The sequence below is a fragment of the Taudactylus pleione genome, unplaced genomic scaffold (genome assembly GCF_031769625.1).
Source record: "Taudactylus pleione unplaced genomic scaffold, aTauple2 ptg000381l, whole genome shotgun sequence".
In the NCBI taxonomy this organism is placed as follows: Eukaryota; Metazoa; Chordata; class Amphibia; order Anura; family Myobatrachidae; genus Taudactylus; species Taudactylus pleione.
The window spans coordinates 4,746,080-4,772,097 of record NW_028284782.1 but is presented as its reverse complement, the minus strand read 5'-3'; the positions used below and the strand labels follow the sequence as shown (position 1 = coordinate 4,772,097).

Genomic DNA, 26,018 nt, shown 5'->3' with positions numbered 1-26,018 from the left:
TAAATCGGACAAATATGGAGGATGTTCAAGTGTAGTAATTTGATTGTCGGTCAAAAACTGCTTCACAGAAAGTGCTTTGTGAGCAGGCCATTGGTGAAGAATGAAATCATTTTTCCACAGTTGCGGCCGTTTATTTTTGACTCAGCTTTTTCAAAACTACCTTACAATAATACTGGTTAACTGTTGTGCCTTCTGGAACCCATTCTTGCAAAATTACACCCTTTATATCGAATAAAACAATGAGAATTGCTTTGAATTTTGACTTGCTTTGATTAGCTTTTTTCATTCTTGGTGATGACTGTGTTTTCCAGTGCATTGACTGGCTTTTGGTTTCAGGATCGTACTGGAAGATCCAGGTCTCATCACAAGTGATTACTTCATGAAACAGGTTTGGATCTGCGTAAAGTTGCTGCAGAATGTCAACACAACATTCCTTATAAAAATTTCAAATTGACACGTTGTTCAACTTTTAAACTTAAAATTTTTTCGGCACTCTACAGAAAACACAACCAAATTAAATGGCGACTCACAATCAACTGAAGGTCAGTGTTGCTGCTGGTCACGCAGGTTCAGACAAGTTCAAGGTACTACGTATTCAGTTAGAACTGGTTCTGACTGCATTGTTTACTATGTGGTATCAGTCTCGTTATTTTATAGACATACCTCGTATGTATGCCGTATTCTGTGGTAAATCCTGGCTGAGGCCGGTTTACATACTCTGAGCATGGTCTGGACCAGAGAACTCTAGAAACCCTTAGCCGTTAGGAGGGATGTCTCAAGAGCCAAGCCATTAAAGACAGACGGTCCAGGTCCTGATGTAGACATGGACCCTGAGACAACAGGTCTACTCGTAGAGGAAGTTGAAGAGGAATGTCTAAGGAGATCCTTTGAAGATCGCAGTACCAGCCTTTGAAGCCGAAGCTATGAACAGGACTGTGCCCCCCTTATGTCTGAACTTTCGAAGCACTCGAGGATGTAAGGATATTGGAGGGAAGACATGTCAAAATGAGTCTATGAAGGCCGTGTTGGGGCCCTGTGTTCTGGCGCCATAAATTTGAAGTTTGTTGTTGTGTTTTGATGCCATGAGATCCACCTCCGCAAGACCCCAATTATCCACTAGAAGCTGAACGACTTCCGGAAGTAGAGACCATTCTCCTGCATGCACGTTGTAACGGTTGAGGAAATCCGCTTCCCAATTGAGAATCTCCGGGATGAACACTGCGGAGATGGCTGGGCGATTGCATTCGCCCCATGTGAGAATGCGGGACAATTGTCATTGCTGACTGACTTCAAGTGCCCCATTGGTGATTGAGGTAGGCCACAGCTGTGGCGTTGTTGGACTGTACTTGTACTGGCCTGTTTTTCAGAATATTCTGAGCCAAAGTGTGCGCTCTGTAGATGGCTCGAAGTTCCAGGATGTTTATTGGGAACACTGCCTTGACTAGGAACCATCGGCTCTGGAAGGAATGCTGGCTGGCTACTACGCTCCACCCTCGGAGGCTTGCGTCCGTGGGGAGTAGAGCCCAGATCGGGATCCAAAAGGTACGATCCTTGTTCAAATGGGAAGTCTGCAGCCATAAGGCAAGGGACAGGCGAACCCTTTGGGGGCAGGCTTATCATCTGGGATTTGAGCAGATGGGGTAGCCCGTTACACCTGGAGAGGATCAGGTGTTGTAGGGGCCTGGAGTGAAAATGGGCGAACTCCACCATGTTGAAGGTGGACACCATTGATCCCAAGGCCTGCATTGCAGAGTGAATTGACAGTGAGCGATTGTGGAGCAGTCTGCGTAGTCTGTGCTGGATTGCTGAAATCTTGTCTGCCGGAAGATTCTCTGAACTGGAGAGTCCAGAAGGGCTCTCAAATGTACCATCCTTTGAGAGGGTGTTAGGGAAGAATTTTTCCAGTTGATCATCCAACCATGAATTTGAAGAAAGGCAATGGTTACCTGTAGATGGCAGTGAAGTGTCTCTGGGGAGCTGGCCAACACCAAGAGATCGTCTAAGTATGGGAGCAGTGTGATCCCTTGACGACGAAGAGAGGCCGCCCTAACTGCCATTATCTTGGTAAAGACCTGGGGGGACGTTGCATGGCCGAACGGCAGAGCCTGAAAATGGCAATGTTGCTGTAGTATAGCAAACCGGAGATATTGTTAATGAGAAGGGCGCTATAGGTACATGTAGGTAAGCATCCTGAATGTCGATACCATAAAATCCCCAGGTTCCATAATTAGGCTAAAGGAACAGAGGGTTTCCATACGAAACCTGGGCACCCTGATAAACTTGTCCAGAGATTTGAGGTTGAGGGTAGGCCAATGAGACCCATTGGGCTTCTGAACTAAGAAAAAGGTAGAATAATAGCCCTTGCCTCATTGTTAGGAGAGGACCCGAATTATTACTCCTGAATTCAGTAAAAACTGAATGGCATTATGGAGCAGCAGGGCCTGGGTTGCCCCAGGCAGGAGAGGGCGCATCCGTAGGAGACTACGTCTCTTACCCAGGTACCTGACGTGGTTTGATGCCAAACTTGGGCGAATTGAAGAAGTCAGCCTCCACCCTTGTAGCCTCCAGGGTAAGGCTTGTCCTCAGACTTAGTAGGTGGACGTCTAGCAGATCAGGCCTGTTTGGCCCTAGGCTTGGAGGCCTTGTTTGATGTCTGCTGTCGTGGAAAAGACTGACCCTTGGCCTTTCCTTGAGGGCGAAAGGACCGAAAGGATGACGTCTGAGGCTATTATATGCAGAGGGCAAAAATGCCGTCTTGTTAGCCGCCAAATTAGTCACAATTTTATCCAATTCTGGACCAAATAGGATGTCTCCTGCATAAGGCAGAAACTGTAGAGCCTGTTTTGATCCTGAATCTGCTTTCCAAGAACGTAGCCAAAGAATACGGCGGGCCACTACCGAAGTGGCAGATATCCTGGAGGACAGGAGAGCCGTATCCATAGCTGCTTCCCCTAAGTAGGAAGCTGCATCTCTAATGTGAGATATGTAGGACAGCTGTACCCTCGAAGCATCAGGGGAAAGGTCTCTTTCTAGGGCCTTTGCCCAACTCTCAATGGATTTTACCACCCAGGCCGTAGCCCTAGCAGGACGAGTAATAGCTCCTGTAAAAAAAAACCCAGAGTATATAGATTTAGGACAAGCTTCTATACGTCTATCTGTAGTCACCTTCAAGGAGGCTGCAGTATGAATGAGTAAGGTGGCATTTTAAACCAGACGAGTTACATGAGAATCCACTGCTGGGGGAACTTCCCATTTAGTACAATCAGTAGCCGGAAGAGGGTAAAAGGAACTGAACAGTTTTGGAATTTGAAACCTTTTACCGGACATGTTCCAAGCATCACTCATGTGATCAGAGTGAGGAAACTCTGGTAAAACAACCTTTTGTCGCTTAAAAAGTGCATGTTCTTTCTAAGGAGCAGGTTCAACCTCTTCTATTTGTAGAATAGGTTTAACAGCTCTCACAAGAGCCAGAGTCAGAGTGAGAGAGATCTGCATCTTCTGCCTCCCCAGATGATATTTCAGGATCAGATAACGGTGTGGATTGGTAAGATATCAAAGTATGTTTAGTAGGTTTAATAGGTAAAGGCTTTTCTTTTTGCAGCATTTGCTGAAAAACCGTAGAGGTATTCGCCAAACTCTGTACTGAGGTAGACAGTACGTCTACCCATGGGGGAGGCAAAGGATTTGCAGGGAGTACCTGCTGTGGCCAACCCATAGTGGGAGCTACCACAGGGACTGCTACTTGGTCCGCAAGTTTTGCTAGCATTTGTGAAAAGGCAGCCCAGGGTGGGTCCTGAGGGAGACACGCCGGGGCTGAAGGGCTTGGGGCTGTGTAACAATTAATACAGAGAGCATCCTGAATGAGGTCCTCTGTGGCTAAACCCGCAGGGCATGACTTACAAGACACCAGAGTAGGAGCAGCAGCATCAGGCTGCTTGTTATTCTTTCCTCTGTCAGCCATAGCCACAAGAATAACAAAATACACAGTAGGATGCAGTGCAGTGAACATCCTGGATAATAAGGCACAAGTATGTGATGGAAGCTAACAAGTATCTGGGAGATGTGAGGTACAATGAACCCCCTATACCTTAGTATGTCAGGGTATAGTAGAATAAAGGGAAAGGTATAAGCAGTACAGTACAGAAAGTAGAGATTAGCGATATCACAAGACACATACAAACGCAGAAAAACATGTTTACAATGGGCACTAAAACCAATGACAGTGGCTGGCAGGATATAGTGCTGTATGACCTGGCCCGTGGGAGAGGTATACAGGGAGACAGGACCCATCGTTCACGGAGACCTGCTTGCAGAAAATGGCGGCCGCGCGTCTCTGGGGGGGCGGAGGGTGAGGGAGGAGCATTCCAGGGAACACCAAGACCGCAGTGGAATGGCACCCTGGACTGGGGGAGGGTCTGCAGGGAGAGCACCTTCTCCGCTTGCTGACAATAACCACCGGGTCCCCTGGCCTTCTTACATATGCCCTGAGCCAGTATGTTATATGCCCTGGTGGTTTTGTAGAGTCGTGGGCACACCAGTGTCCACATCAGCGCCTCCGGACTATCTGCTGAGACCGGGGGCCAGACTGCGCAACATTGCGGGTCCCCCACGAATGAAGTTCCGCCTTACCTATCCCCTGAACGCCCTTGGAGCTTCGCCGGAAGTACCTATCACAAGCTTGGAGTCACAGCGCCTCGGATGGGTGATGGGGCGGCAGCAGAGATGTCCAGAGGACAGTCTGGTGCTGCTTTCTCGTTATAGTAAAAAAATTAGAAATTAAATCATACAATAAAAGCTTGGGCTGCTTAAAGCAGCCCCATTATAATGGTGGTCCAGGTCCTGCCGGACAGCAACAAAACTGTATTGCTTCAGGCTGTGGGTGGGGGTATAGGGGGAAGGACAGGAGCATCCAGAGATTGAAAAGCTTTGCTGGGTGTCCGGTCCTCCAAGTCCCACCTACACCCCAATGTCTCTCTGTGGAGCCCTATGGACCCTGAAGAAGAAAAAGTTATTCTTTCCCTGTGACAATTGAAGCCGAAGCACACAGAGCCTGATTCAGAGTTGAACGCTATTCCAATGTTCACGCAGTTGAGCAATTATCGGTGGTTTGCGCATGCAACACAGCAACATTGCACACGTGCTGTGAATGAATTGCGATCGCTGTGAGGATTCACTTGCAATTGATGGACAGGAAAAGACAGTTTTGGGTGATTTCAGGGAGTTCTGGCCAAAACACGGGCATTTCGTGGTCGTTTCCTGGGCGAGTACTAGCCAGCGTCTACAATCGCACACACAAAGAACAAAGCTTCAGCGTCTCAATTACAGCGGCAATTCTGAGTGTCCACAGACCCACTTGAGAAGTCGATGTTTTGAGGGTCTGCGTCCAATGCTGCGCCTGGAGTACACAGTTGCGGACAGGTGGGACGCCATCAGGTAGGGACTGCCGGGACTCCAGTCCCGGAGAGAGGGGGCCCGGGTGGCAACAGGGAGGAATGCACGGGCGGCAGGCACTGGCAGAGAGAAAGAGATCGGTGAAGCGCGGCCATCAGTATTTGAAATATGGAGCCAGTTGCGAGCCAATCACAGTTCCCTAGTCCAGCCATCCTGTCTTCCCTGCCCAAGCCCAGCCAGCCTTCCCTGCCCCACCCCCGAAGTAGCTGCACCCACATTATCCACAGCTCCGCAGCATACCTCCGTGCCGGGGTTGGGCCTACCTATTCTCTAGGTACCGGGCCCCACAATTTCTGATGGCAGCCCTGCGGGCAGCTACAAGGGCTCCTGGTGGGCGTCTCAATACAAATTCTGATGGCTGATGCATTAGATTATTTTAACGATTGCTGAGCTGCAAAATTCAACTTTGAATCAGGCCCAGAGTGCGCTACTAGGCCTGGGTTGGGGGGGGGAAGGCCACAATCCCGGGTGGCAAAGTTCTGTAGTAAAGAGAGAACCGTGGTCTTATTTCAGGCTCTGTGATTACGGATTATTCATCTTGTCTGCTGACCAGAACACAAGGTAAGTACAAAGAGCAAAGACCAATTTACATAATTTTACACCTAACTAAACTCAAAGGATTTAGGAGTCTATTTACTAAACCTTGGGTTGAGATAAAGTGAACGGAGATAAAGTACTAGCCAATCAGCTCCTGTCATTTTTCAAATAGCCTGTGACATAGCAGTTAGGAACTGATTGGCTGGTACTTTATCTCAGATCACTATCTAAAGCAAAGCCTTAGTAAATAGACCGCATAAAAACCAATAGACTTCTTTGAAAACATCTCTGTAGAAATTGATATAATGCATTGCATCAGTCTGCTGACTGCATTTAGAAAATCTCTATAGCACTCCCAAATTTGAAGCACTGAATCTTGAAAAGCAGAGACACATGGGGCGATACTCACCAGTCCTTTTGCTTATTGTAGCTGAACAAAATGTCTATCACACCATAAATGTTCCAAGACATTATACAATTACCTACCTGTTAAGTTTTCCAAATAGTAACGGTATAGTTTGCACTGTATTGGACTTAACCGAACTGATAAAACATACTCATGCTTTGGTGGTAAGAACTTTGTAAGAGCTGTGTAGTCTCTTCGCTAAAAAGTAAAACAAAATAAAAGAGTATGATGAAAGGTTTAACAAGAAACATTTCTCTTTACAAAGCCAAAACCATTCCCCAATGTGACTGTGGCTGTCTTTTGTTTCTGTTGTAACTCTAGCTGATCCGACAATTCTCTAGGTCCTTGCTGTTCGATGTTTTGTGACAATGACAATGAAATATTAGGAATAGTCACCCACATTGGCAGAAATCAAAATTAAAGTTTGGATAGTAATAAATCTAAAACCGGGGGAAGTTATTAGATGTAGAGAGTATTGTGGGGCAGACGCAGTAACCCACATTGACCAGATTGTAATTATTCTAGTACAATGTAGAAAATACACTAAAGGCAGATGTTTGATTGGTTTCTGGAATGATAGAATGATTACCCAACTACACACACACAAAGCCAACCACCCCACACATCTGATACCCAGCACTACACCGGCCACACCACCTAGATCATTTCCAGTTAAATCCATGGATAAACATAGGTCTAACTCCACCAACCACTAAAATATTACACCACATCACATTAGCTCCACCCTACACATATTTATGCAGACACATCAAGGCACACCACCTCGTTCACACTGCGCTTTATTGTACCCCATCCGGCACGCCACCCACAATGCACATAATACCCTCATATCAGCCATGCACATTGCCCCGACCAACCGCTTTACACAACTAATCCAATTCTACTTCCATCCTATCCATCCATCCATCTATATATGAATCATAGAAATCAACACAGATGATGCACTAATTAAATATTCTGCTGATTGAAATAATTGTCCAGCCACACAGAGTCGAAGTCCTTTTGGGTATAAATTGCAGCAGGTTCCTTGAAACAAATGGACCGCAGCTCCCCTTTTAGAATTACATTCCCGTGGTATATAGGGAATAATTTGGTTAAAAAAACATAAAAAGGGGGCGTCATAGTGCATTCAAATTTATATTGACAGATCATACTGAAATACCAATATGATAAGACTCATAGCCAAATGACGCTACCATACCACTGGTGACCCCATCTGTACACCTGAGGCTAGCATGGTGCGAGTGCCTAGATGGATCCTAGTGTGGTGACTGTGAGCTGAGCCGGTGGATCATATATATATTGTACCACGTGATATTAGTTTAGCCCAGACAGTTTTTCATTTGGTACGAGTCCTATCATATTAGTGACTCAGCATTTTATTATGATCTTTAAATAAAAGTTTTAATGCACTATGATGTTCTCACAGATATATATATTTTTTTATTCTCCCCCAACTACAGTAATTCATTTTGCAATAATTGGACACACCCCACATTATTGTGTACCAAACCTCCCACCCTAACTAGACACTCAGATAACATTCCCAGTAGAGCAGCACCTGGACACGCAAGTCATATTTCTCAGTCAACACAAATACATCCATTCATCATGGAAATATCACATAATACACATAGAGAGGAAAAACACATAGCACTACAGTTTAATTCATGAATTATATCCATTCCAAACACACACTTCTCAAAACACCACACATTACAAGATATACAAAGAGCGCCATTGGATGGCACATTACGTCACACACAGCAGACACACCTAGTCAGCCTCCCATCAGATTGGACTAAACACCACATGCACACATCACTAGGCGCCATTCAACTGGCCAAGGCTGCGTCAAATGTCAATCATCAGAATGACCTAGGCACGTGGCGGTGATCCGATTGGCTGCGACGCCATCACCTGACACGGCAATGCACCCGGTAGCTCTACATATACCATACCACGGGAGACAGCACAAAACTCCTTCAAAAAAACTAACATGAGCTGAAATGCATTGAAAAACAGAGCGCCCACCAGATACATCAACATGCACCAGACTGCCACGTCAGGCCCGACACCACCTTACGTGGAACAGGTGACAGGATTCAACTACCTGCGTACCAGAATACACACTGCCACTGGTAGCACCATCAGCTACCGGTTGGGCAAGACTCCACGGTCCGAGTGGGGCAAATCTCCACAAGAAGAACTTTTCATTAGTCCACAAGTACATGTGAGAACGCCCTAAGGGGGAGGAGCAACACTCCAAGACGAAAAAACTCTAGAAGCTCTAAGGGATTGGAATAGAAGGGGTAGCACACCATCTACCAACTTACAGGTAGGTCCTTATTCTGGCTCCCTACCAGTGGGGGAGCAGTTACTGTTTTGAATTGTATTACACTTGAGACAAACACCCCCTTAGCTTATAGACACACAGACATCTGTAGACCATAGGTCCAGCAGGAGACGTGCTGGTCCAGGATCGCATGGCCAAAAAGTGCTCCCTGAAAGAGTAACCTTACCTCTCTACCCCAGAGCGTATACTACCTAAACCACCTAGTAGGAGCATGGATTTATCGATACGGATTTAAGGATGTTCCCTTAAAGAACAAACCCGAGCCGACCATTCATATTATTAAATCAGCAACAAAAACTCACGTTAACCAACTACACATACCTAACACAAACACATACATACAATTACCACCCACACTTGTAGTCCCCACACTCACCAGTACCCAAACAGACCTCCCATCTCTCCCTCACCCCCCATGAACACACAGTCCCTACCATACACATACAATCACTTCCCTACACCAAAGGGCGAGCACTCATACCATGCGGTTTCTTTGGATCACACCACCTTTTTCACAGTTATCAGCAAACAAGTTTTTACTCATGTCCCTCAAAGCCTCTGAATGTAAACCTGATTTAGCAAGCAGTTATCTGCTGAATGCCCACCTGCACACATCCAGCTAGCATTTCATAGAGAATGTGTGCACGTTTCTTCATCACCCGGACATCTACCATGGTAGAGTCTGCACACTGGCCATTCTGTATAGGATTTATAAAGCGATTCCGGAATTCCTTGGTAGAACCAAGCAAGTTTTCCTTGATGAAATTAACCATGCAGTGATCTGAGAAAAATAAGCACACGTGTTAAGAGTTACCAGCATTGTGTAACACACCTAAGAACCACAAGGCTTCAGAGGATGTTGGTCAGTACATAATAAAGAAATTGTAGCACAATGTATTACATGTAAGGTAAGATACTACTTACATTCCACCAAATTATTCTGCAGCGGAGTCCCTGTCAGGATTATTCTTCTTTTTGTCCTTATGGAATTCATAGCCTTAGAAATAGCAGAGGCTTCATTTTTAAGAATATGTCCTTCATCACACACAACAAAGTCAGGACCTAATATGATAAAGACAGATTCTAAATGCAGATCAAGCAACTGCTTATGTTAACTGTTCAAAATACATCTAAAAGAATATGCAGTGGCTATAATGCAATATACCAATAGGATATGCATACTGGGTGTATTATGTAAAATGCACAAAATAATTTTAAGTCTAAATGTTAATGGTATAATCAATTGAAAAAAAAATTTAACATAAACCTGGTAAATAAAATTGAATGTAAATATTGAAAAGGACATTTACATCCTTTATTTGATAAAACTTATCTTATAATGTAATGTGCTCAACAATTTGAATCTGGTCTTTAAACAAGTATTCATTTTATGAACATCTAACAAATGCCAAATGATGTAGCGCTTCTAAGGGTAACGCTGCCACCTGCAGGCCGTAATGAGCCTTACAATAACTTACTAAATGAAGACAGCAATGTCTAACAAGGTATTTGTTAGCCAATCTACATGAAAAAATAAAAGCAGTCCACTAAAAATAATGGTCTTGATTAAAACTGTCACAACACTGTACTCATGCAAAGAAAGAGATGACAAATGAATACTGATGATCTATTTGTATTTATGCAAACAGTGTCAGTGTAAGAGCACTAGAATGCAAAAACTGGAAATGGCCCTACAAATGAGAGACCCCATTCTGAGAGAGTTATTAAAGAGGTGACTCAGATTTTGAGGTTTTATTCTCCCACCAATCAGATATGCTTTTTTGCAGCAATTTTATCTGGAGTTAAGATTCATCTGCACCAGCTGGTAGCGTTAATGTGAAATATCTTTGCAACATTAACACCGGATAAATGCTAACCACATACTAATAGCCAAGTGTGTACATGTAGGTCTCAGCTACTGGGACAGAGTCATTAGGAAGGATCAAGCTGTGCTCTTTATACCTTCATGCAGTACCAGGAGCAAGTGTTCCGGAGAAGGGAAGCATTCTCCTGTTTTATGATGTGCAAAGTAGTAAAAAGAAAGATACTTTGGACTACACCGAGTGACCACAGATGATAGGAAGTATGGATTTCTAAAGCATGCCCTCAGTGGATGAAAGCCAAAGCCTTCAGGCTTGTGTTAAACCCAAGTAAGCAAAAAGAATGCGCAAGTTATTAAAATAGAAATCAAAGGCAAGTGCAATCAGGCTCCAGGTTATTTTCTTAGCCTAAGAAGGGGCAAATTATACACTGCTAACACAAACCAGCAATGATATGTTAAAGTCAATTAGTAAGTGTACAACGCTATTTGTGGCAGCCAATACAGCATTCGGTCACATATGCCTTTGGCAATGAAAAGCTGCTACATGACGCCTGTGCATTTTATTTATCTGGTTGATTATAAAATGCACCTTACAGATAACCCCTCCCCAAAAGAGAGAACAGTGGGGAATAAGTGCTGCTTAAAAGAGCTGATTAAGTGATTTACACAATTCCACAAGAAAAATAAATAAAAAACATATGCGTGCACCAGTTGCCGGCTTTACTTTGTGACCAGCACTGGATTTTAAACAAGGCATCAAATGACTGAACACAAGACCTGGGACTCAGCCCCATGCAGTCTACTCAACAGAAAAGTTTATTTATTCTGCTAGAGCAGTGTATTACTTATGCCAACATGTACTATGACAAAACGGTTACCGAAAGTGTACTGAACTAGACTATAGCCGGATACAAAGACTTAGGAATAAAAAACATAAAACTTCTGTCCGGAGGAAGCATATAACAAGACAAAATGTAAATGTAGCAAAAGGAGGATCAGTGTGCAGCAGAGAGAGATGATAGTTGTGATAAACAGATTCTAACAAAATTTCAAAAAAAAAACCACCCACAATGAACATGTCAGCGCACACCATATTACTAAATGGCTGCTAATGAATATGCTAATATGTCCCAGGCTCTCTATATAGGAGAGAGCCAACAGGAATAAATGTACTATACTTCTTCAGTATACTAATAATTGGAAAGTTAAGTACAACTTAATGTACAGTGTCTTGCAAAAGTATTCACCCCCTTGGCTTTTTACCTTTTTTGTTACATTACAACCTGTAATTTATTTATTTTTTTAATCTGAATTTTATGTGATGGATCTGCACAAAAATGAGTTATGGTATAACATACCTTTGTTAACTCTTTCTTCGAGGTCCATGGGGCCCACAGTCATTACGTTGGGGTATGAATACCGGTCACCAAACAGTTAACACAAACAAGCTCTCTGCTCCCAGGATGCACCGGGGCTTCTCCTCATATACCCCACCCCCTGCCTCAGGTAGCCAGTTCGTTACCAAGCTCAAGCAGGCGGAGACAAATAAAGGGTAAGAAAGAAGAAACACATACTCATGAGTCCAGACTCTCAAGAGAAGAAAATTACAGAAACCTCCCCCAGAACTACAGGTGCGTCCGGGTGGGTGTCCTGTGGACCCCATGGACCTCGAAGAAAAATAGTTAACAAAGGTATGTTATACCATAACTCTTATTTTCTTCTTCGGGGACCACAGCCATTACGTTGGGGATATCCCAAAGCACTAAACCTACGGACGGGCACGCTCCTGACTCTCGGAAGAGAGGTGAACCCTACGCCCGAAGGAGGCATCCTGAGAGGCAAAATTGTCAAAGGCATAAAATTTGACAAAGGTGTGGACGGAAGAGCATGTGGTTGCCCTGCAGAACTATTCAGCAGAGGCGCCCCAGCAAGCCACCCACGAAGGCCCCACTGACCGTGTGGATGTACCTTTACTGAGTCTGGCACCACCAGACTAGTCTGTGTGTATACCTGAGAAATTGTCATATGAATCCATCTGACCAGCGTCCGCTTATCGGCTGGCCAGCCTTATGACTGTCATACAGTACAAAAAGGAAACCTACTTCCTCATGCTGTTGGCACAATCCACATAAATATGTAGCGCACGGCCAACATCCAAGGAAGCCTCACCTACTGAGAGGCTTGTAGTCTGAAAGCTGGGACCACAATCTCTTCATTCATATAGAACCAGAATACCACTCTTGGAAGGTATTCCGCCCTAGTATGAAGTACCGCTCTCTCCCGATGACTATTAAAACGGGGAAGAGGGAAGAAAGTGCTGCTAGATCAGAGACCCTCCAGTCTGACGAAAAGAACATACTCGAGAAAACCTAACCCACTAGGGCCACATTTTCTCAGTTCATCCCGGAGAACATACAAAGTTTTGTAATAAATGCAGCCAGAAGTAAATTTCTTGTCCTCTGAATTACAGAACATCCTTTCTTCAAGGCGGAGGTATGAAGAACCATGCCGTCCAAGATGGACGAGTCAGGTCTACATACAGGAAGGGATCCTGTATTAACAGGTCCGACCTTAGCAGAAGAGACCACAGAGTGTCTATGGAGTGACTCTGCAGGTTGGCGAACCAGCAGCGCCTGGGTCAAGCATGGGCTATCAGTATTACTGTTGCATATTCCCGTTAACCCTTAGAGGGAGGGATAGCGGGTGAAGCAAATACGCTAGTTTGAAGTTCTACTCTACTGCCAGAGCATGCAGAAACTCTGTGCCCGTACCTGGGGACCCTGTGCTTGTGACTCAAGGCCATGAGGTCTACCTCTGGAAGACCCATCCATCCACAAGGCTCTGAAATACCTGTGGATGAAGAGCCCACACTCTCTGGCGCGTATATCCGGCTGGCCTAGGAAGTCCACTTCCAAATTAAGGACTCCTGGTATAAACACAACCGATCTCGCTGGAAAATGACATTCTGCCCCCTGATGAATGAGGCCGTCTACTGCGGTGGCGTTGTTAGATTGCACCTAGACCGGCCTGCCGTTTTAGTATTTCCTGAGCTTGAAAAGCGCTCCTGAATACTGCCCTTAGTTCCAGGACGTTCTACGGAGAGACTGCTTTCCGTTGTCCTCCATTTTCCTTGAAAACGTGTCGAACTGTCACTGCTCCCCACCCGCGGAGGCTGGTATCATCCATGTCCAGAACGGGCAACCCTTGTTGGGACAATCTTCTATAGTCGCTCTTCTGGCGAGAGACAGAACGTCTGTGCTTTTATTTGGAACCCCGGCCGTACTGTACTAGCCTAGCTGCATGCCATAATTGCTGGAAAGCTGCTAAGGACGAAGTCACCTTTTGACCCGAGTGAGCACACATGTCCCTCCAGGACAGATGCCTAGGAAGCCTAAACATGGTAGGTTGCAGCTGCTGAAGATACCTTAATATCAGGGTTGGCGCAGGAGTCACCAACCTCTCCACAACCTGCGCTATGATCTGGTAGATTTGACTACTGTGGTGACTCTTTAGAACAGTGGCCATCAAAACCCATTTATATTAAGTCCAGTGAGGACAGCTTCCAAAATCAGATGAGATTGAGCATTTCCAGTGTGGTATGGCTGTAGGTCAAATGTCCATTCATGATGGAAATATAGAGGGCATAACCATAGGGGGCTGCTGCTACAGGTCACACATGACACCAACTCAGGGGCTCCAGCCATCTGTCTTACCTTTTCATTGGACAGACAAGGTTTATCCAATGTCTAGTATTAATGTGACCATCATTTTACATCCAATGTACCCACGTATCTTTGTAGCGGGTTACATGAGGAGAAACAGCAGTGATAGACTTATGCTGACAAGGCAGCATAATACAGCAGATTCCATAAGTCACATGTAATGCACATGGATACATAATTCGATATATATATATATATACACACACACACACGTGTAAGCTTGATAAAAGCGCCGAATAAAGGCGCTGAAACGTCGCTATTTACAGCTAAAGTTCTCTAGTGGTTTATTCCAGAGTGCCGCCAGAGGGATTGGTTATTTCACAGTGTGCCTGAGATTATCAGCTACATTGAGGAGGGCACCCGGGCAAGTATATGCTTGATACATTGAGTGCCGGATTGTGGAAGATTATATATATATATATATATATATATATATATATATACATATATATACATACACACACATACATACACGCATATGCACTGTTCATACACACTAAGCTCTCTGGCCAACTACCAAGACACCAGGTAGGACCTAGAGCTCTGTATGACCTGATCACCGCAGTGGAGGCACACATACATACATGCAACAAATTTTTAGTCAACTACGAACAGCCGACAAGGCTAAGTAGGACATCAAGCTCTGTATAACCTGGCCATCCACAGAGAGGTACCCAGGAAGATGAACCAAATCTCCTGAGAACATTTGCAAGTAACCCACAACAAGCGGTTTAAACTGCCACAGAAACATACATGTGAAGCACTCTCTAACCCTTAACCGCAGTTTAGGGGTTTGAGGAAAGTAAAACTTTGAACAGTAGCACATCCATGCATCAATCGGTACTGCATCCAAGCAACAAAAGTTGGTAGGATTCCAATTTTATGCACTTTCCTGGGAACAAGGCATACTCAGGGATAGCCAACTCCCCCTCCCCCCCCCCCCAATCAGTACTCAACTCAGCTGAGTCTTTCTAATTAGGAGAGAGGGGGGATGGGCAACCCAGCCCTACCAGTATATGTGAATTACAATTTAGCCCATATAGCCTACAGCTGGGGCCAATGTAATGTGCTCACCTTCACACAGTCTTTTCAGAAACAAAAGGTAGCATAACTCAGCAAAACTTAACGCATTTAAGCAGTATATTTGCCATAGGCTCTTAATCAAAAAGCACACCAGCTTAGTAGGATATTTGAGCCTGTTCAACCTGGCCACTAAGCAAGGTATTTTGGTCCATAATCTGGGAAAAGGAAACCCAAGGGAGTTCCTATCCAGAAGCTGGGAGGTTTGTCTACTTAACACAATAACCACATAATTCAGATTGTATGAAATCCTGTGGGGAAACACCCCCCCCCCCAGCACAGGGACTTTAGCCGCCTGTCCTTCAGACTCTGAGACATAATAATGACAAGATCTGAGTACACACGTGATTGCTTCACCCTAATTACCCACACACCCGTAGGAAAGGGTTAAGGGGAAAGACAGTGATAGTTTACAGGAGTCACAGTTCTTTTTACATAAGAAACAGTATCCATAAAAACAATCACATGTCATGCATAAACACTCTGCGAGTCATATGCATATAAGCTCTCACTACCACAATCAGCCTAGGCTTAGGTAGGCTAGAGCCCTGTAAAAACCTGAACCAGCAGTAGGAAAGTTATACAGGGAGACTACCCAGCGTCCTGAAGGAGCAGCATTCAGAGAGCAACTGACATGCACTCCTGCTGCCCTATGGAGGCTGGGAGAGGCAACCCACAATCACTGCGCCAGAGGACTGAACTAGCGTGTGAATTGGGGGAGGGGCCGCCGAGGAAGCGCACCTCCCCTATGCTGCTTGGACCTGCCCAGTAAACTGACCTGGCCGCCGCCACAAGCCCCGGCTGGTCAGGAACATCACATCCCGGCGGTCTAGTGTAGGAAACAAGCTGTATGCCTCCCGACTGCAGCTGGCCTCCGGCCAGTCTCACCACCGGAGACGGGAACGCCACGTGGTCCTGGCGTCAGCGGCCACTGTGACTACCTGCCATCCCCTTGATCCGGATGCGGTCCAGGGCATGAGAGCCCCTGCCGAAGCCCTAGCCATGGTTCTGCCAAGGCTAGTGGTGCGGCGCCGGAGAAGGTAGTTGTAGCGGGTGGCCGATGCGTCTCCTATCAGACGCGAGGCTGCTTCCGGGATAGTTCAGACCACCCGCCGTGATGGAGAGTAAAACTCTCTCTTTTTTTTTTGTTACTCGTCTGCAGGACTGCTCCAGCAGAACACACCAAACAGGAAGAACTGGCTACCTGAGGCAGGGGGTGGGGTATATGAGGAGGAGCCCCGGTGCATCCTGGGAGCAGAGAGCTTGTTTGTGTTAATTGTTTTTGACCAGGATTCATACCCCAACGTAATGGCTGTGGACCCCATGGACCCCGAAGAAGAAATAGTTTAATTTGGTGAAGTGAAATGAGAAAAAAAATAAAATAAATTATATATAACCAAAGAAAGGTCTGCACTCACGATTTGTTTTAGAATAACTTGCTGGGGTGACCAACCCATACAAGACTCCGTACCATTAATCCAGATAGTTTGGAGAATGAAAACTCCGGGGGGCACTCACCAGGCTTCATACAAATATTCTTTAATATATCCTTAGAAAAAGTTTACAGGAGCACCATATAATTCGACGTTTCGGTCCTACATCATGGACCTTTGTCAAGAATCAAAGTGCAAATGATGCATAGAACATATATATACCCACCCCAATTAGTCAATTCCCACCCTCCAATAACAAGGACAACATCAATCAACAATTACAGACATTAATACACACACAAGATAAGTAGCCACAGTGTATCACCTTTGATAGATCAAAGAAGTTCAGGCATACCGCAGGACACACGCTGACTGCTGGCGTGCGTTCCACCAGCATGTGCTTCCCCTAGTATGGAGCGCAACGCAGCGCATTACCAAAGCAACCAAAAAGCATTTCCTGTTAGGTCAGAGAATAGCAGCGCCGACTACCCAGCGCTGATCAGCGTGCCAGCAAGATCTATTTCCTGTGCTGTGGAACGCAAAATCGCGTTACCATGGTGACCAAACAACACTATAGATCAACTTAACAGATCTGCTTATCTAGCGCATATCTAATACATTTTAAAGCAAAATCAATAATATTTACTTAACGCTGGCAGGGCTAACACCAATCCGTATTGTTTCACAATGAAGATCACAACATTACACGCTAGCGAAGTACTCCATTGGTATTGATAATAAAGCCAAAACCGCACAGTTAATCAATTAGTACAAATAAGATCAATACTTATATAGATCACTGTAGCTCTAATCATCATAAAAAAGTCAGATTTATTATCCAAAAAAAAGGAAAGAAAGAAAACCAGGGCCACAGACTCCACAGGAACTACCCAAAAAAAATATATAAACACGAAAAATGTAAAGGGGGTGAATTCTTTTGCAAGGCACTGTATTTTCGGGTTATAAACATTATCTTGATAGTTCACGTGAAAATGTGGAATCTCTTGAGGCGACATGTGCAATGCATGTTGCTATTGCACAATGCATTTCTATATATTTCTGTGCATGCTATAAATAACTCATGAGCCATTTATATAAACATTGTCAAAGTGAAAGTTCGGTTTTATTTTAAGAGATCTTTGCAGCAATATAAAGGTGCCCATCCAATAACAGACATGAAAACGACTGCACGATTACGACATTGTAATCATGCAGTCGTTTGTCAGTCTGATGAGCACTGAACGTGCAGTCGTTCAGTGCAGGCTCATCAATCATCTGCAAACATGCTCAACCTGACGTTATCGTCAGGTTGGCCAGCATTTTTGCATGATGATAGAGGTCTAAACGACCAGCGGGAGCGCGCATCGCTTGTCGTTTTAGACAATTTTGCAAACGATTTATGAACGATCATTATCGTTCAGTCGCTCAACTTAATAGTCTAGTGGATGGGCACATTATATTTGCTCTGCTTGGAGTAAAGTACATACTCTGCACTTACCTGGATCATCATCACATTAACTTGACACAGCAGCAGAAGTGCAGCTACTTTATCTGGAATCGATTCTACAAATGGATGGATGACCTCTGGTGGCCAAACCACTTGTTGGAACTCACCAGAATGCTCCTAGAACCAATTCTGGACAACTTCGGACAGATGACATGGTGCATTATCCTGCTGGAATATTCCATGGTTGTGGGGGTACATAAAGTCCATGAAGGGTTGCAAATGATCATAAAAACCATACAACGTAGTGGTTACTGGTCAATGATGTGTTCAGGAGGACCAGCAAACTCAACCCATGCCACATTGACACACCCAACACCATTATGGAACTACCAGCCCACCGCCTTGTTGGCACCTGGGGTCCATGGCGTCATTGGGTCTGCACCACACTTAAAGCCTACCATCAGTCCAAAACAACTTAAAGTGACTCATTGGGCCACGCCAGATGTTGCCAGTCATCCAAGGTCCCATTAGCGACGTCACAAGCCTAGGTGAGGTGTGGGTCTTCTGCTCCCATGTCCTAAAGAACGCTCCACTGATCACCTGAATATGCATGTGGTACCTCCTGCACTGAACATGAATGTTATTTCAGCCAGTGTCACTTGTCTGTTACCATGTACAACTCTGGCGCCAGACGGCGCTAGCTACGATCAGTAAGCACTCGTGGTTGGCCATAATATAATATAATTTATATACATATACATACACACACACACACACACACACACACACACACAGTCACAAATCCACTGCACTCCCCACACCCAGATTTGGGATGCAATCCTGCACTCGCCATTCCCAGGACTGGGGTGCAAGTGGCTTGTGACCACATTGCTTACATAAATAAAAACAGAATACTCAGCACTCACCATTGTTATATATATTATGCACACATATATATACACATACACACACACAAACACACACATTTACTTAACATATACACATTTTTAAGCAGGAACAAGCAGCAACTCTGGCCTATTTATTAAGCCATGGACGGAGATAAAGACCCAACCAATAAGTTCCTAAATGCCATGTCACAGGCTGTGTTTGAAAAATGACAGTTAGGAGCTGATTGGTTAGGACCATCTCCGTTCACGTTATTTCCATCCAAGGCTTAGGAAATAGACCCCTTCATTCCTGAACCTCTCATTAACTATATCAGAATGTCCTGGACCAAAATCTATTTTCCAATATAAATTTTAACTATTGAGCGCATGTTTTTCAGTAAATATATTTGTAATGGAGATATTGTAATAAAAATTTCACCAAATGTCAGCAACAGCCCATGCAATCCACACATGCAAAGAAATCAAACCATAGATGTCCATAAATTAAGTTGTGTGTAATAATGTGAAATGACGCAGGGAAAAAGTATTGAACACACGAAGAAAGGGAGGTGCAAAAAGGCATGGAAAACCAAAACACCAGCTGAAATCTATCAGTAATTCGAAAGTAACCTGCCCCTTTTCAATGCAAATTAATATAAGCTGGTTCAGTACCAAGTGATGGCCTATAGAAAGGGGTCTCATTACCAAGGTGTCACACAAGAAACATATCATGATGGGTAAAAGCAAGAGCTCTCTCAAGACTTTCGCAACCTTAATGTTGCAAAACATACTGATGGCATTAGTTACAGAAAGATTTGTAACCTAAGGAATATTCCAGTGAGCACTGTTGGGGCCATTATCCGGAAGTGGAAAGAACATAATTTCACCATAAACCAGCCACGGCCAGGTGCTCCTCTGACAGAGGAGTGAAAAGAATTATCAGAAGAGTTGTCCAAAAGCCAAGGACCACTTGTGGAGAGCTTCAGAAAGACCTTGAACTAGCAGGAAAGTCCAGGAATGATGATGTTTGTCCATGCAAGATGAAGTTTTGCCTCTTTCTGAGTTCCGTTTTTTTGGAGGGAAAAATCCGAACTCAGCGTGCAAACTGGAACCTATCCGAGCCTGCACATCCCTAATATATATATATATATATATATATATATATATATATATGTTTTTCTATAACTCCACTCCCTGTAGATCCACCCCCAGTTCCTGAACCTATTTTTCCATAAAAACAGCCCTGTACATATATACGAGGGCTGATTGAAAAGTATTGAGACTATTTTGTCCCATAGGTAGCATGTGGCAACGCTATGCTGGTTATTGTGATGCTCATACATCGATGTGTCTGAACCTGCGGTTGAACTGCCGTAGTCTTTGTTTGGGTACAGCGTATGATCTTGGTACATTTCATCATGGCGGATGAGGAAGAAGTGTCTGAGATTAAATCAGATATGTGATTGAATTTTGTGTTAAACTTGGAAAAAGTGGATATGAAACTCATAAAATGTTACGGCAAGCATACGGTAGAGAAACAATTAGCCGTACTGCAGTATTTCAATGGTGGAAGCACTTCATAGAGGGTAATATGAGAGAGACTGACAATGCGCGTTATCGGAGACCATCCACCGTGGTTACAGATGTCAACATTGCCAAAGCTGCAGAGATGCTGCAAGATGACAGAAGGTTAACTTTACGCAAACTTATTGTCAGATATTGTGACAGAGGAACTGAAAATGCATTGTGTGTGCACCAGGTGGCTACCCAGAAATCTCACAGAAGAGCAGATGCAACAACGAGTTGAATCGTGCAAGAACACCGTTCAAATGTCAGAGAGGATACCAGATTTCCTGACAGATTGTGACGGGTTCCACGTAGACAGACAATTTAATGGCGACTCACCAAACACAAAAGTAGACAAACCCAACCTCTGCGCACTCCAGACAGGTAATGAATATACACTAGGCAAAATACAATACGCAATGAAAAAAATTTACACAATAGTACCAAACTCAGAATAGTAATCTTCCTGGAGATAAAGAGTGTTCAGCGTAGTGGACAGTATTGTAGTTCTTCTTATATGGAATCTTGCGAAAAATGGAAAAAGAGAAAAAAGGAAAACAAAATAGTGTAGTAGATCATGACAAGGTCTTTCGTATAAATTAATGGGACATGACTTCCTCCCCTTAATACAGAAAGTGAAGGTGGTCGTGCCGTACTCACGTTAAGGTGTTACGGATTCCTCATATCAAGGTATCTTTAACTGGCAAGTCTTGTCGCCAATGTGCAATTTAACCAGTAATAGTGCTCACCCTCGTGAAATGTGAAGTATGATATGGAAGGACGGGTGTACCCCAACTCACACTTCAAAATTAGTTCTTATACTAATAAAGGTATCTTTCAAGTATGGCAGTCCCGTTCCTCTGTTATTACCCGGTGTCTCTTCCTCGTATCCCAATGGGGTCGGGAGAAGGGTAGTATAAAGTGGAATGGAAACTTGCTGTCACAAACCATCCAACAATTGTATTTCTTATTTAAAAACATAAATGAACTGGGTAACCAATGGACAACAAAGACATGGATGAAATAATAACAATGACCTGGAGGTGGATGATAGGTCCGGACTAGTCCGCCGCAGGTCACTGATGTCCAAGTCCAAAAAGTACCCCTGTGCCCTGCTGCCACCGTGAACTGTGAGTTGGGGTACACCCGTCCATCCATATCATACTTCACATTTATGTTTTAAATAAGAAATACAATTGTTGGATGGTTTGTGAGAGCAAGTTTCCATTCCACTTTATACTACCATCAATTTTTTAATTTAATATTGTATGTTATATTTTGCCTAGTGTAAATTCATTACCTGTCTGGAGTGCGCAGAGGTTGGGTTTGTCTACTTTTGTGTTTGGTTGGTACTTCATTTGTGAGTTGTTTATCCCCCCCACTGACATTTCCCACTTTGCAGCCCGTTGCGCAGTTGTCCGCTGTATTCATTTTTCATTCAATTAATGGTGATTACTATGCAAATGTCCTAAAGACCCATTTGCGTGGAGCCATGAGGAAGAAAAGATCACATTTGCTGAACAAACAGTGGTTGCTGCTGTTGCATTGGCAGCAGTGACAAATGAATGGGACAGCACTAGAACATTCTACATATAGCCCAGACTTGGCGCCCTGTGATTGCTGGGCACACCCAACACTGAAAAAGCAACTGCGCAGAAAGAAGTTCTCAACAGACGAAGTGAAAAATGCCACAGCAGCAACACTAAAAGCTATGTCACAAAACAGTCTACTGAGTCTACGTCTACGTCTTTGAATCGTTGTTGAAATGCTGCAAAAAATGTAATGAATGTGAAGGACGCTACTTTGAAAAAGAAAAATGTTCAGAACCTTGTAGTCATCTGACTGAATAAAAAAAAAATCAGTCACATTACTTTTCAATCAGCCCACACACATATATATATATATATATATATATATATATATATATATATATATATATATATATATATATAGATAGATATAGATATAGATATATATAGCTTTGCTTTGACCATGTCTAGTAAGAGCGCAAATGCTGCCATCAATTGTATCCCTTAAGCTTAATGGGGGACAATCAGTTAAATGCGATGTAAAAATCTCATGCTCCAGGGTAAAGTAGGGTGATTGTGCAGTGTGCACATAAGCTACATATACGGTAGTCTAATCCTGTCTAGTCCTCCCCTTTAGGGGTTCGTGATGCACAAGTTGTCGATGATACCAACGACATCGCCTACATCTTCCCTACATCGCATTTAACTCAATTGCCCCGACTGAATTTGTTTGGAAGTAATAGATATATATTGTAAGACATTCTAACTACAGAAAGTAAAAGTGACTTAGTAGAAGCTTCATTGAGCGCATACATTTACAGCTTATTACATGTTGGCAGCAGTCAACACAGGGAAATCATGTTGATTATGAATTTCTGCATATTTACAAGCAAATGATTGACAGTAATACAAGAGTATAATGCATAACAAAATTCCTATTTAGCCTCTTTTTAATTTCGCTCTCTTTTTTTTTTTTTTATTAAAATGGTTCTCAGCAGTGAAGTTTTCCTATTTAAAGTCACAGCAGTGAGCCAGAGTAACACTCCATGGCTGCATTTTACTGGCAGTCAGGTTCACCGCCAGCTCTGACTCACCACCATAACAAGCTTCAAACAACAGCACAGCTGCAGTCCTGTCTCGTGCAGCCAGAAACTAGTGGACGCTAGCAGTGCGTTATGTCTGCTTTATGTGACCGTGTTGTGCAATGTCGGGATTCCGCAGAAAATCTTCTAAACACACAGCTAAAGAATAGTCATCAGATGCATTTTGGGTCGTATAGTTACTATCGAGGAAAAGACTCCAACTATTATATTAGACCTCCATAACTACAAACACTAGAAGTTGATGCATCCATGGTCTGTGTTGTAGAGCCATATGGAAAAGAAGAATAGATGTTTTTTTTTAATCAAATCACGTTGATAGGTCTGCATATTCCAATAATAAATAATATCCAAGTGACGAAACTTATATTGCTAGTCTATCACTAGATTAGGATTATAGACCGATTCCATGAGAATTTAGGAACACTGCACTGGACGAGTCAACTTTAGAAATACTTTTATGGAAAACCTTCATAAAAGGAAAGCGCTATTCGATTAGTTGGGATTGAAATATTCAATTTATTAAGATTAATAAACTTCACAAAATAAAATATATAAAAAGACAATATATAGCAGCAATAGTTATTAGAGCCAATTATATATGTAGTTTTCCAGACTCTAATACATTTTAATAATGTTTCAAAATCTCAATAATCCTAAAAACTTGTTAATAAGGAGGTTTTTCTGGCACACAAGATGCTTTCTAACAGATATCAACATATGTTGGCTATTGGTTCCTTTTCACAGCTTGTTAATCATGCATTGTTAGTATGCAGCCAATTTCTCATATATAGGAACACATATATAGGAATACTAATGCTGGGCATACACGATACAATTATCTGTCAGACATCTGTCCAATCTGGCTGGTTGGAATGAAAACCTGGTAATTAATGGGAGCAAATGACATTCAACCATTTGGTCCAAACACTGGAAAACGGACATAAATGATTGTTTAAATTCGTTTGATTTAACCAGTCTCGTTGAACCATGACTTTTTTCCAGTGTTTGTGAGCAAGTGGTCGATTGTCATTTGCGCCCATACATTACCAGGTTTTCATTCCACCCAGCCAGATTGGACAGATAATTGTATAGTGTATGCCCAGCATTAGTAACCTTGCCCACTGGATACCTGGCTGCATTATTGGGAAATACCAGCAGCAGGTGACATAACTGATTAACCTTGCTCACTGGGGACCTGGACTGCAGGGCCGTAGCTAGGGTAGTGCGGCCGGTGCCATCGCACAGGGCACCACAGGTCAGGGGGTGCTCTTTGGGCCTGTCAAATTTCTGTTTATCATCATTCTTGCTTGTAGCTTCCTCTTATTTCATCCCCAGCATCTCCTATTTCTTCCCTGGCCCTTCCCCATGAAGCCATGGCCCTATTTTGGGTGCATTAAGTCCCTTTGAAAAATGAGGGGGGCGCCAATGCTCTTTCTGGCACAGGACACCAAAAAGTCTAGTTACGGCTCTGCTGGACTGTGTCTATATTCAGCGATTACAAAGGGACTGTCAAGAGTTTGATTTACATAAGAGACTGAATGCAGTTTTTAATAAAGTAAAATATATATAATTAATAAATTGTGAAAAGGATTCTATCAATCGATTGAATTCTGTAGCTACGAAGTGACTGTTCATAAATTACTTTTTTTTAGATAAATAAGGCCTTATCAATTATTTTTAATTTTTTTTTAATCAGTATGCTTTCAAGATCAAGTTGTTTGAAATAATAAGTGTTCATATAACAAGAGATATGGTAAGAACTTACCTTTGTTATCTCTGTTTCTACGAAGTCCATAGGGTCCACAGGGTTGACCTTGGGGTATAGCTGGATCTGGATCCACGGGCACCACGCAGTTAAAGCTTTGCTGCTCCCAGGATGCACTTGGGTCCGTCCTCCTCTATACCCCGCCCCGGCCACAGGCACCTCAGTTGGTAAGCAGCTAAGGCCGGAGGAGGAGACTAAACAGAGAGAAGGAAGACTGGAACACACAAGAAACCATACTCACAGAAATGGGAGACGGAAAACCGGTGACCAGCCACACAGCCCATTTGAAGCCAGGTGCGTCAGGGCGGGCGCCCTGTGGACCCTATGGACTTCGTAGAAACAGATAACAAAGGTAAGTTCTTACCATATCTCTTGTTTTCTACTTCAGGGTCCATAGGGGGTCCACAGGGTTGACCTTGGGGATGTCCCAAAGCAGTTCAACTAAGGGTGGGAACACTCCTGTGCTGAAAGGAGTACCCGGCGCCCAAAGGATGCATCCTGAGAGGCGAAGGTGTCAAACGCATAAAACCTCAAAAACGTCTGAATTGAAGACCAAGTAGCCGCCTTACACAGCTGAACAGCGGAGGCGCCACGTCTAGCAGCCCAAGAGGGACCCACAGAACGAGTGGAATGAGCCTTAACGGAGGCTGGCACAGGTAAACCCTCCTGCGCATAAGCCTCACAAATAACTGAACGAAGCCAACGGGCTAACGTTTGCTTGTTGGCAGGCCAACCCCTCTTGTGAAAACCGAAGAGGACAAACAAAGAATTCGACTTCCTAACCGAAGCAGTCCGGTCCACATAGATTCTAAGTGCCCGAACCACATCCAAGGAAGCCTCACCAGCAGAAAGATCAGGTGACTGAAAAGCTGGCACAACAAGTTCCTGATTAA

At 43.8% G+C, this 26,018-nt stretch overlaps 1 protein-coding gene across 5 annotated transcripts in view; it reads right to left on the bottom strand.

Annotated features, from left to right (window-relative positions):
* ATRX (ATRX chromatin remodeler) overlaps window positions 1-26,018 on the bottom strand; it is a 290,301-nt gene that overhangs the window by 60,391 nt on the left and 203,892 nt on the right. For all 5 annotated transcript variants that reach the window (XM_088445557.1, XM_088445556.1, XM_088445558.1 and 2 more), the window contains 3 exons: window positions 9,696-9,833; window positions 9,377-9,552; window positions 6,483-6,592 (listed from right to left, as the gene is read on the bottom strand). In XM_088445557.1, coding sequence (XP_088301683.1) covers window positions 6,483-6,592; window positions 9,377-9,552; window positions 9,696-9,833 — 424 coding nt within the window. The remainder of the gene's footprint in view (window positions 1-6,482; window positions 6,593-9,376; window positions 9,553-9,695; window positions 9,834-26,018) is intronic.